We start from the raw sequence: 13,643 nt of genomic DNA, 5'->3' as shown, positions 1-13,643 counted from the left end.
TTAGATTCAAACCGTGAGCAGATTTAATGAAAACCTTTATTTTTAAATTACTTAAAACAATTCAAACTAACAAAATAGAACCTGGTCCTTTCTCTACAAAAACAAAGTTCATGTATACAGTATGAAACCAGCCTAAAATTGCAAGCATCAATTACATTTCCCCACATGGACAAATATACATGATACGGTATATACAGTCAAATGAAATACTGAAAGCACAGTCTGCAAGCTGTTCCATTTAAGCACTGGAATGTGTCCGCATTATTCCTGTCTTGAGTGCCTCGACGAAGGCTGGTGGTCTTAGACGGGACAAGAGAAATCTTCAAAATCCAACACAAACATGAAAAAAAAATAAAAAATAAAAATAACAACACAATACAATTTTGTAAGTACAGCAGAAAAATATCAGCACTGCGTGGGGGGAGGCGTCTTCACAGTTGGGGCAGTTTATCGACGGGCGTGTCGAAATTGAAGTCCGGAGGGAAAAGTTCTGCCGCGCGAGGATAGATGAGGCGGTACGACTGTCTGATCGTGACGTCGGCGACACCGGCGATGTCTCCGATTTCTGTGGAACCATCGGAGACAAAAGTTCAACTGTTGACCTGCGGCGTTTTCACCACAGGACTTTAGGCCTACGGTGACCACTTCCACCAGTATATGTTGATGTTTTATATCTCTAGTTATGTCTGTTTTTGCACATTGAGAGGGAGAAGTGACAACCCGAGTCAAATTCCTTGGATGTTGTTCACATACCTGGCCAATAAAGCCGATTCTGATGTTCCTGTCATTTCTGGGGCAAAAAAAAAAACAAAAAAAACCCCCCCGACTCATCAGGCCCCGTTGAGTGAAGGAAGACGTACCTTTCTGAGTCTTCTTCTCTGCAGAGGCCTGAGAGGCCATGTAGATGGCCGCCGCGGCCACGGAGATGGGGCTCCTGCCCGGCACCAGGTCCAGCTCCACGGCCTTCCTGGCGATGAAGGTGGCCGCCATTTGCACCTGCTTGGGGAGGCCGAGGTTGGAGCAGAAGCGGGACATGAAGTCTCCCGTGGTGATGAGGTCCACGCTGGTCTCCAGCGCCTTCAGGATCAGCTTAAAGCACCGGCCGATCTCCTTCTTTGAGATCCGAGAGACGGCGCAGATCTCTGTGGAGGAAGGTTTGGAGGCGAGACTCGTTTTGATGGGAGTGAAGCGAGAGTGTGCACCAACGTTGTTTGTTTTGTTGTTGTTTTTTTTTTGAAGAGGTTGCAGATTTTAGGGCATCAAAGACTCCACAAGGGAGATTTGTAACTCGAGAATTCCGTAAAATAGCTGAAATTCTTATGACAAAGTCGAAGGGTTTCTTCTGACCTTTAAAAGTTCGTGGTACACCCTCTTGTCTGCAGGCGATGTAGAGGCAGGCAGACGCGATGGCATCGTTGGCTCGACCCTTCAGGCTCTTCTGCTCGTAAACCTGCTTGAATAGGTTGTTTGTTCTGTCCTGGAAAACAAAAACAGTACTTACGGCAAACAAAATAATTAGTGTAGTCAAATTCTACGAGATAATCTAAAAGCTCACGTGTTTAAAACGTGAATTTTTACATTTGAATGAATACCAAATTAAACTGATTAAATAGAGCGGAGTTTAAGTTTTCAAAACGCCAAATGAAATGTTTTTTTTTTTTTTGGAACAAGGAAACTGAATATCTAACAAATTACATTGGGACTTTTTCAAACTCTACGCTGACCTAGTTTAGTTGAAGTAAAGTGAATGGCAACCGTGTGACGAACACGCCTCGTTCCTTCGTACGAGTGCGTCGTCACGGGAAACCTGTGGTCTCCAGCGCACTCGCACACCGCAGATAAATCTTCAGGTTACATAATTACCGCACGCGTCAGTTTCCGTTCCGTAGTGACGCGCGGGTCGTTTTCATTTCCCCCTGCTCGCTCGCTATTTTAACGTCTCATCAGATTCAGTTTCTATTCCTAACAAACACACGTTCCCCAACAGCCGGCCGTGTCTGAACCACATTTGAAGCTGGCGGGGCGGGGAGGGGAGGGGAGGGGAGGGGAGGAGAGGAGAGGGGAGGGGGGGGGGGGGGGAGAGGAGAGGAGAGGAGAGGAGAGGAGAGGGGGGGGGAGAGGAGATGAGAGGAGGGGAGAGGGGGGAGAGGAGAGGAGAGGAGGGGAGGGGAGAGGAGAGGAGGGGGGAGAGGAGGGGAGGAGAGGAGAGGGGGGGGAGAGAGGAGGGGAGAGGAGGGGAGGGGAGAGGAGAGGGGGGGAGAGGAGAGGAGAGGAGGGGAGAGGGGGGGAGAGGAGAGGAGGGGAGAGGAGAGGAGGGGAGAGGGGGGGAGAGGAGAGGGGGGGAGGGGGGAGAGGAGAGGAGAGGGGGGAGGGGGGGAGAGGAGAGGAGGGGAGAGGGGGGGAGAGGAGAGGGGGGAGGGGGGAGAGGAGAGGAGAGGGGGGGGAGGGGGGAGAGGAGAGGGGAGCCAAACAACTCACGATGATGTTCCTCGGCAGGTTGATGCGATCCGCCATGGTGCTGATCTCTTTGAAGGCGTTGAGCATGGCCCGGTCGGAGCTGCTCATGGTCCGACGGTTCTGGTACTTGGAGTTCCCAAATTCGTCAAAACTAGCCGCGCCGGTTCCCTGTCGAGGAAACGGTTGGGTGTTTTAGTTCAGAGAAGCCGAAAGGAACTCGGAGAATGTGCTTCGCTGCGACTTTTATCAGGAGCGCCGATCGGCGGCACGTCGGCGGCGCCGCGAGCCCGAGCCGCTCAAACAGCCCTCCGAGTCGTCTGAGCGGCGGGTCTTGTTCGTCTGGTCACCTTGCTGATCATGGTGGTGAGGTCTCCTCCGTTCAGCAGCGGGTTCTGGGCGTCTCCCACTCTGGATGGATCTTTGAGGGCTTTCTCGTTCGAAAACGTTCTCCACTCTGAGCCGACGTCGATCACACGGTCACCTGAGGAGACGCCGTCCGGGCGACCGGGTTACAAACAAACTTGACAAATCACCGCGTTCGGTTTGAAATGCACACCGGTGGAACAAAGCCGGCGCGCGCAAAACAATGCTCGGTCGGCTCTTCGTGCGTCTCTGGGATGTTTAACCAGAAGGCGGTGCGGTAACGAGCGGCAGCGTTCCCCCTCGGGGGGGAAAAAAAACGGCGTCCGAAGTACTTCGTCACTCCTCCCTCGGCGTCTCGCCTTTAACCGCCTTCTCAGATCGGCGGCTCCGAATCCGTCTTTTCGCTCTTATGTCCCGATTGTCTTTACAGTCTGTACTTCAGCCGGCGTACGGGGCGAAAGGACCGAAATGCGGCTCGAGTCACGCGACGGATCAGAGAGAGTGGAACGGGGAAAAAAAAAAGATGAAACGACAGCCCGGAAAACGGTCTGAAACGTATCTGTTGTTTTCTATCGGTGATCCCGACCGTCTGTTCCTGGAACGGTGTGTCGAGGATTCGATTGGACATCTTAAACCCCGTTTTGTTTTGTTTTTTTCTCCCCCCCCCTCCGTCGGTCTTTCTAAAAAAAAACAACAAAAAAAAAACCTGGAGGCGCAGTGACGTTCATCTCCTCAGAGTCCGGCCGGAGCTATGGAAGCAGCAACAGAGGCCGCTTAAGCCTCCGTCAGGAGAGAGAAGCCCGCCCGGCGTCTCCCTCCTGACCCGCCCGGCGTCTCCCTCCTGACCCGCCCGGCGTCTCCCTCCTGACCCGCCCGGCGTCTCCCTCCTGACCCGCCCGGCGTCTCCCTCCGGACCTCCGGATCTGTGCTTCCGTATACTTTATACTTTACACCTGCACCCTCCGGGCGAGTACGCGCCCCCGGCGACAGTTCGGTTAATTCCCTTTCAAAACGCCGGAGCGGAGCTCGCCTGACGTTCGACGCGGCGAAGAGCTGCTTTCCTGTTACGCTTAAAACGTTGGCCTCCGATTAACGAGCTGAAGCGGTCAGATTACTTTAATCGCACAGAAGATTTTCAACTTTAAAGTCGCCCGACACTCAAAGACGAGTTTTCGCTTCTTGTCCCTGCAGTCGAATGTTTGAGCAGAATCACTTAATATGAGCAGAGATAAAACTAAGACGCCATTCTATGGATATTTATATGATAATTGATTGTTTTAGCGGAAAGAACATATCGGACACAAATTATGACTCAAAATACGAGTATTGTATGTCTTAAAGCACGTCTGGATCTTTACTTATGATCACAAGTGGAAAAACTGTCCAGAGGCGTCTGTGGATTTGTTCTGAAGAATATTCACAGCTTCTCTGGAAAAGGACATCTCAGATTCTTTTTTTTTTTTTTTTTGTATGTCCCTTTTCCGCTACAAAAACAGAGATTATTAGAAAGAACCGCAAAACAGCTTTCCCATAATTTGCTGTCACACAAACGGTGGCCTTGATGCGCCTCAACTCGGCTGACGTGTCCACGCGGGACGACTCGGAAGCGCTGCGGCCTCGAAACCAACCAAACGGGGTGATTGAGGAAGACGCGCGCCGAAGAGCTTCAAGTCGCCGTAACGACAGTCCGGGCCGAGTGACGCTCGAGACGACGAGCACGGGAACCCGAACGGGGGGGGGGGGGGGGGGGGGGGGGGGGGGGCGCGTCCGTCGTTCGTCTACTCACCTACTACGAGGCCGCACTCGGGGCAGATCATGTCGCCCGCTCTGTAGTCCTCCACCAGTATGGCTTCGGGGTGGTTGGGACACTGAACTCTGGGAAGGGCCAGCGCATCTCCGCTGCAGGAGCGAATCACAGTTAAATGATCAAGAAGCTCAAAAGGGAAGACGAAGAAAGAAAGAAAGAAAGAAACAAAACAACAACAACAACAACAAAAGAAGCCGGAAAGGGTTCAACATAAAGACGGGCGACGTCGAGGACGGGCGGAGGGAGAATTCCCGTCGAGGTCACGGCACCAAACGTAGACGTGAATGGAAAATGAAGTCGACGACGACGACGACGACGTCCGCGCGTGATGATCCGAGGAAGAAAGCCTGAAACACTGAACTGTGCGTACGTGCCGTGTTTTTATTTCGCCGGTTGACTCCTGGTCAGAGGAAGCTTGAGGAGGTCCGGGGGATTTAAGCGGGATCGTTTGTTGCGGCTCGATAACGCGAAAAGACGGATATCAATCTGCGACACCAGTTGATCGACGGAGCGGCAGCTCGTTTCGGAGGACCGGGACAGAAACCGGCGTCGCATCACGACGGGCTCGAAGTGACTTGACGACGGGGACGATCGATTCAAATCAATCGTGTTTTACGTGCGTGCGCTGCGTTGTGGGTGATGGAGGAAAAAAACAAAAGGATTTGTCTCTTCCTCTTGTTTTTGCATTGTGGCTCCCGAAAGACTCTTTGTCAAGCAGGCTCCGAAAAGTTTCCTTTGTTTTCTGTCTTATTTGCAAATGATTCCTTTTGTTTTACTTTCCGCATCTAATTGACGCCCCCCCTCCCCCCCTCCCCCTCCCCCTCCCCCTCGGTGTCCTTACCTACAACCAACTCTGTATTACCATATGAAAGCAGATACAAAGGGAATGGGGGGGTGACTGTCAACTGTTTGTCACACTGTATAAAAGCTGACCTAAGGAGAAAGGGAGAAGAAGGAGGACCGCTGGGGGGGGGGGGGCGCTGCTGGACACCTCTCTTTGAGGGTGCATGTAGTTGCTCCTTCTTGCAAGAATAAAATGTCCGATGTGTTTGATTTTGAAACGAGCCTCTTGAGTCATTTTTCCAACAGTGTGTCAGCGGTGAGCTGGTTGACTCTGGAAATGTTGCTCAAAGGAGGAGGAGGAGGAGGAGGAGGAGGAGGAGGAGGGAACTCATAACAACGTGTCAGCTGATGTTTGAAGGCCAAACACTCCGTAGTGGAATTTAAATTCCCCATTTGCGCTGAACTTTCACCAAAAATGTGTTGCTCGCTGTTTTATTTTATTTTTACAACTAATGTCAGTTATCACTGAGTCTATCAAGTTTGTGACCTAATTGTGATTTTTTTTTTTTTTTTACATTTTGTTGTCATTCAATGCAGCTGTATTGTTTTACTGCGAAATGCAGATGCTGACCAATTAGTTACTGCATTTAAAAGGTTTATATCCAAATTGAAATGCCTGTAAATTTTGAAGATTGGTCCGGACCACTTGCTGCTGATGTTACCTTGGACATAAAAGATAAGAGGCTGGATCTGATCAATTAAAACACAGGTGGAAGATTAGCGCTTTGTCTCGGCCATTATCCAAAGTCAGGGTACTAGTGTCCTGACTGAAAAGGAATTCCCTAATTTATACTCGCACAAAAACATCATATCATATCAAGTATTTCATGAAATCCTTCCCCAGTTGTACCAAAGTTATGCTGTTATGACTACCCCCCCCCCCCCCCACATCCTCACACGAAGCCTCAGATCATCAGATCTTCGCGACCTTGACTGTCCGTGGAAACTGCTCGTGGGGCTACGACCAGCTGGACTCTTATCAACGATAGCTGTCTACGCAGCCTCAGGCCAAGAATGAGCTACGACCTTCTGTAGGCGACCTGTGGAAACACTGACCTCCCCCCCCCCCCCTCCCCTTATGTCACAGCGAAGAAACAGCCGAGCGATTCTTCTTCCACATCACATCGCACAAAGTGACTTTTTGATGTCGCAGTGGGGAGAGTCGAGTCGGGTCGGAGCACAAAACTGGCTGCAGCTGGCTTGGCCAGTGTCAACATGTGAATATCGAGACACATCGACATCAAAGGTCAAACCTCATCATATTTCATGTTCAACCTTGTCAACAGTACAAACACAGCATTGAACAAGAAGAACAGGAATTTCGAGAGATTGAAGTGATTTCTTGATTGTTTTGTAAGTACAGAAGCTACTCCGGCCATTAAAAAAGCACAACATTCACACACAAAATTCTAATATATACACACACATATATATACATGTATATATATATATATACATGTATATATATATATATACATGTATATATACATATATATACACATGTATATATGTATATATATATATATATATATATATATGTATATATACACTTGTATACACACATATATACACGTATATATATATGTACGTGTGTATATATATATATATATACACATACGTATATACACACACAGATATATATACATACATATATAAATGTACATATATATATATACGTACGTATATACACACACACATATATATACATACATATATAAACACATATATATGTACGTATATACACACACATATATATACATACATATATAAACATATATATATATATATATATATACATATACACACACGTATATATACACATATACACACATATATACACACATGTATATATACACACATATATATATATATATATATACACACATAAACACATATATACACGCGTATATATACATACGTATATATACACTCACACGTATATATACGTATACACACACGTATATATACACACGTATATACACACACGTATACATATACACGTATACATATACACACGTACATGTATACACGTACGTATATATATACTGTGTATACACTGTGTATATATATACACACATATATATATATCTAGATATATATATATCTAGATATATATATATGTGTGTATATATATACACAGTTGATACATTAAGTACGAAGTTGAAGGAAGCTTCATCGGTCCAATGTAAAAAGCCATCCGTGGACCAACTGCTTTAGAAACAACCCCGTACATGTTTACAAGTGTCCGGACCGCTGGTGTCAATGAGACGGCACATTAGCGCAAGTTTCAGCTTCCCATTACACCACCGAAATTGTTTGGCCGCAAAAATAAGAGCTTTAAAAAAAAAAAAAAAAAAAGTAGCAGCAAAACAAGAGTACAATGCGAAACACACAACCACCAACAGCAGCTTTTGAAGCAGCAGCTGTGAGGACGCGGCGGAGACACTTCTGGCAACATCTGACCAGCGGCTAGCGAGCTAACTAGCTGTTACCTAGCACAATAGACCAAACACTTCGCGGTGCGGAGAAGGGCGTGGTAGTTTACCGCTGACACGGCACGGCCGTCTCGTCAAGTACGGATAAACATCTATTTTACTGTGTAACATTACGGGAGCCGTTCGTACAGAAAATAAGGGTATTATATTCGGTCAAAGTTGCTACGCACCGGCTTGTCGACGCCATGTCACTCCTCGCTCTGTCCCCGAGTCAAAGAAACAAATGATCGCCGCACCTCTATTTATAACCTTTTTGATCACGTGCCGGTGTAAACTACGGCGAGTCGCAAAGACCAAAACAGTCCAAATATGCTCCCTTTGTGTGACGCTTCTTTTGTTGAAAAAGAGACAAATAAACAGTGGAAGCAAAACGGCTCACGTCCTTGCCCTGAAAGTACTGATATCACAATGTGACAATACTCCACTACAAGTGAAAGTCCTGCATTCAAAACATTACTGAATCAAAAGTATGTAATTTATAACAGTAGAATATAGATTATCAAATGGATACTCATTCTGCAGTAAAATGCTCCCTGTCAGTATTTTTACTATCATATAAGGGTATGAAAAATTGTAATTTTAAAAGTAACTAAAGCTGTTAGACAATCGTAGTGGAGTAAAATTGGCTATTTGAGATGTAGCAGAGGAATTACAACGCAACATCAATGAAAGTAGTCAAGTAGGCCTACAAGTATTTCAAATGTGTACTTTGTAGCCTACAGTATTTGAATAAATTAGATTAGATTAGATTTTACTTTATTAATCCCACAGTGGGGAAATTTGGTCGTCACAGCAGCAAAGAAAACCAAAAAGTGCACACAATATGAAAATATTTACAAATACGTATAAAATATAATAAATAAAACAGATACAAAATCATTATTTTAGAATAAATACACACACACACACACACACAGAGACTATATACATCAAAAAATAAATAAATATAGTTTGGGCTGAATGGAAAAATAATGTCCGGTGCTATGAAATGAAATGAGATGAACATTGCAACGATATTACAGGGTGGTGTTGAACAGTCTGACAGCGCTCTTTCCTGCACTGAGGGTGCAACAGTCTGCCGCTGAAGGAGCTGCTTAAAGCTCCTACAGTCTCATGGAGGGGGTGAGAAGTGTTGTCCATGATCGATCAAATGTACTTATAACAAATAAATTGTAACACGGTAGTATTGATAAATATTTGTTTTTAACATAGGTATCGCATATATTCAAAGATCTTGTTGAATTTGATTTTTATGTAATGTTCACGGCTGGATTACCAAGTGGCTAAAATTGACAACTTTCTATTGACCCTAGACAACAGGAGGCCCCAAAAACACTATTTTGGCAAGTTGATTATTTAGTTTAGGAAGCGTCTGGAAAATTACAAAGTTTTAAAAAGTAGTTTCTTGCCAACTATTGGGAAAACTCTTAAACATAGATGTAAAGTAAACAGTAAGCTTATTCATTTTTTAAACTTAAAATTTAATTTAAAAAAAACAATTTGGTAATTAAATATTTGCCTGGATACACATTCCATATCATTCAGCTGACTTTCTGTTTAGTAAGTGCAACTCTTTGAGTTAAACTGGCAATTCACTGTGAATACTTTTTAGGAACCAACTAAATACTCTTTTTTTTCCTTTATTAGAAGGACTTAATTACGTAATTCTTTCCAGGACATTTTCTTGAAAAAAAAGGAAATTATTAGGAAATGATTTAACCAGTAAAATATAGTCTTAACTTCCAATGAAACCAAGCCATGAGACATGACATTGCAGAACCTATTAAATGCAAACTTTACATTTCACCAGAATTTGACATAAACTGCTAGTTTGGTGGTCCTCTGATGAAACACAATACCAGCAATGGCTTACGACTAAAATAAAATGAAATTCTTTCGATTTTCTGGAAGTGAGCCACTCAAAACTTCTGTACTGCAACAGTAAATCTCACATTTTTCTTAAGAAGCCTTCTGATAAAACAGGTCTGTGAAAAGCTGTTGTCTGTGCCAGCCTGTGTCTCTGACTCAGGCTGGCACAGACAACAGCTTTTCACAGACACCAGCAGTCATCTGTGCACAGACTGAACAGATGACCAGTACCAGTCTGCTCCTCTGCTCCATACTTCCCAGGCCTGTGGAAGAAACCCCGCAGACACAAAGAGTCACTTGATTTGCTCAGCTTTTGTGCTAACAAAGCCACGCTGTGTACAAATCAAATATCTTAAGCATGCCCACTAGTTATGTGTGCAACATAAATTTACAAAAATGCAAACACTTGCCAAGTGCAGCTAACTAATGGATTATCATTATGTCAACGGTATCAGTAAGGAGTGTCAGTGTGCACCATGGCAACAGCAGGTGGAGGCAAATAAAAGCAGTACCTCAGGTATGGAAATTGCTCAAGTTGCCCTCAAGCAGTAATGATATCATTATCATTGGACAGATCATTCAGCATCCATCTCTATGTCAGTGTTCAAACATATTGGAATCCCCATCTTTGAGGTCAGATTTATTTAAATAGCAATATGATACTGAGCCTTTTACAGAGCACAGTCACAGTCATACTTTGCAGAGTACACAATGTCTTGGCTGAGCAATTTAATCCAACATCTGGCAACGTCTGGCAACGATGTTTTGATGTGTCTGAGTTCCATGCTGGTGATTCTGGTTTAGTGGAATACAGCTTTGATATGGTCCCATCAGAACTGGAAATGATACACAACACCAGAATGTATTTGAGCATTGTGCTGACCAGGAAGCATAACTGAGAACATGGTAAACCATGAGCTATTCCAATTTTTGACGGCACTGCTGCAACTAATTTATGACTGAAAAGTAGGCACATGTCCTCTGACAAGCACTAAAAAATATTTACTGCATAGTCTGTAATAGTACTGAACAGGGCTGATTGTGTCTGTTCAAATTCCACTCATAGAAAAAGTCACAGCATGACAGATATCACCAGTACACCAAACAAACCTGCAAGCTGGTATTAGAGGGGAACATTTTTTACGTCTTCTCAGTCTGTTTCCCGGTCATATGCAAATGCACACATGGTCAACCAGCTCAAAGCCTCAGGAGCTGCTTATTCATTACTTTCTGACTGCAACATCTAATCATCATTTGATATTACTCCACTTATTGATAATATTCGTTTCACAACACAAACGTGAATTTGCTACCCCGCTGTGTGTGTGTGTGTGTGTGTGTGTGTGTGTGTGTGTGTGTGTGTGTGTGTGTGTGTGGGTGGGGGGGAGGGGCAGGGGGGTGGGGTTGGAGTGAGAAAGCTCTGTGTTTACTGTGCATGCAGGAAATGAACTACCATAGAAACAGGTTTGTTTGTGTGAGTTTGTTCTTGGTTTGTGGCTTTCATTTTTCCTTCTGGCACTCAGGGACCTCATGTGTATACCTGCAGTGAAAGCACTGGTTACTGTCTGAGAGTGATACTACCCAGTGTATTCTTTACAAATCAGAGAGGGAGGTCCATTGTGAATAATTTACACCTCATTGTGAGCCAATTCTCAATGCACTCAACTGGTTGCCAGGAGTGTCTGGGCGTCTCAGCTGTCAGCCCCCACATCCCGAGACAGAAAGGAAACCAAATACGGTTCGACCACTGCTCCCACTGCCAACCTGTGTGACAACAAACCACACCTTTACATCTTTACACAATCTTCCTCTCCCCATCACCACACCAACCAAACTGTATGTTTCATCTCAGTCACATCAACAACTGATGATTTGGCCAACGCCCAAATTTGTATCAGCACTTACATCAACTAAACACCTCATTACAAATGATGTGTTGGCAGCAGGTTATGGAGGAAAAGACTGACAGCTGTTGAGAAATAATTTATGAGATCAAAGTTAGATGTTTATGTGAGTTTACATACAGTAATACAATACTTTTTTCATTCACTTTTTCCACTGTCTCTGTGTCTGGAGGAGTCCACATAAAGCCAGATGTCATAAGACTATGTCACACAACTCTGAATAAACATTTGGCCCTATTGCAGAAACAGTAAATTTGACATACTGAATTGGGTGCATTGTGCTTTCTCTAAAGCCTGCATATAACACAGACTAAATCAATTGTCAGTGTAATCAGTCTGCCAGTGTGTATGCACATGTACAGCCTCCACATCTGATCTTGCATCACACAACACGCCCCAGTGGCTAGTTCTGTATCTGTCTTTCTTTTTCTTTTTTTCCTTCTCCCTCTCAAAGTACAGGAGCAGCATGAGCGAGAACAGGGTGGCAGCAGCCAGCCAGCAGCCCAGGACCGGTTGAAACCTGTATGGATTGCAACTGAGAAGACACTTCCTCCACCCAGTGCATCATCAACCAAATCTAGAAAGAGCTGGAAATCATGTATGAGTTCAGCACTCAGATATACAGACAGAGAAATAGATGTGGCATGCAAGTGTAAGAAACCTGAATTAGTCAGCTAAGATATTTCAGCCAAGTATCAAAGACAGGGGAGGAAGCTGATGCTGCATTCAAGTCATGTTGGAGAGAAGGTAGACTGGGTTTACACGTTTAGAAGTGAACAATAGTTTTTGGTCTGTCTTTCAACTCATTTGTTTCACTTACTGAACTTATTATAAATAGAGACCAAGATGAAACAGAGTACATGTTCTGACAGGCATTAATATCAAATACTTGCTAAATACTTCCTAAAAAAAAAAACTCTATCACTCCATTATTCATAGATGTATTATGAGCCAACAGGCCCCCGGGCACAGACTTGTTAAAAGCCCCCACATCCTCCTTCATAGATGCCAGACATCCAGGCTGAAAGAGACACAAAATGACTGTGTTTCGAGTGTCTTTGTAGTTGCTGTGAGTCTTCATGGTCATTTTGAGTGTCTTTGTAGTGTTTTTTAGTTTTTTTCATGTAATTGTGTTCATTTTGCATTTTTTTTGTTTTGGTTTGTAGTTGTTTTAAATATTTTTTTTGGGCTTATAACTGGGCGCTTTGAGTGTCATTATATTTGTTTTGAGTCCTTTGGGTCTATTTCCAGTTGTTTTGAATCTATTTCTAGTTGCTTTGGATCATTCTGAGTCTCTTCATCATAGACTTATGTCACTGTGTTGCATCTCTTTGTGGTGGTTTGAGTTACTAACAAGAAATGTTGACAGTCACCTCCAAACAGGCTGTGATCCAGTGTCCCCCTGACTCCTTCAACTCCATTTAATACGTATTTTAGTCGCAAGTAGGCTTATTTTGGGGATCTCACAGATATCTGCTTTATGCATGGTATAATCACACACTTACCGACAAACATTTAAATGTAACATTTCCATAAACTGCCCTCCTTCACTCTGCCCTTGTCTTTTTGTTGTGAAACAGTGTCTGTTTGTGGAAATACTAGTTTTAAATATTGAGGTTCTAGCAGGTGCCGCTTTTCCCCACGCGCCCTGAACGCAGCATCAGATAAACTAGCAGGCGGTGTCTTCGGGAAGTTGCTGTAATGTCACCCTCCAATGAGAAGCGCCCATAACACCCACAACAGCGGTCCGTGCGGCTCCATATTGGATCCGTCTTTTCTTAGAAATACATTGCACTGACCGAAGGTCTACCTACCTGCGCATATTGTCTGCCGCTCGGCCACACAGCCGACCTGCTCCGCGGGCTCAGGTATGAGGACTGGCAGCCGGCAAAGCGCACAGTCACG

At 44.6% G+C, this 13,643-nt stretch overlaps 1 protein-coding gene across 2 annotated transcripts; it reads right to left on the bottom strand.

Moving 5' to 3' along the window:
* Positions 1 to 18: 18 nt before the first annotated feature.
* Positions 19 to 13,575, bottom strand: gtf2b (general transcription factor IIB). 2 transcript variants are annotated; one of them, XM_069139509.1, is made up of 7 exons: positions 13,553 to 13,575; positions 4,607 to 4,719; positions 2,805 to 2,938; positions 2,479 to 2,625; positions 1,348 to 1,477; positions 861 to 1,142; positions 19 to 565 (listed from the first exon to the last, which is right to left on the bottom strand). In XM_069139509.1, the coding sequence occupies exons 1-7, from the start codon at positions 13,558 to 13,560 to the stop codon at positions 432 to 434; spliced, it is 948 nt and encodes a 315-aa protein (XP_068995610.1). In that variant the 5' UTR covers positions 13,561 to 13,575; the 3' UTR covers positions 19 to 431. The 2 variants fall into 2 exon arrangements, with proteins under 2 accessions (XP_068995610.1, XP_068995609.1); XM_069139508.1 differs by lacking the exon at positions 13,553 to 13,575 and adding an exon at positions 8,136 to 8,205.
* Positions 13,576 to 13,643: the final 68 nt, after the last annotated feature.

Source organism: Embiotoca jacksoni, unplaced genomic scaffold, assembly GCF_022577435.1.
Source record: "Embiotoca jacksoni isolate LCO1_2020_lvr unplaced genomic scaffold, fEmbJac1.0.p SCAF_83, whole genome shotgun sequence".
Lineage (NCBI taxonomy): Eukaryota > Metazoa > Chordata > Actinopteri > Embiotocidae > Embiotoca > Embiotoca jacksoni.
This window is presented reverse-complemented; position numbering and strand designations above follow the sequence as displayed.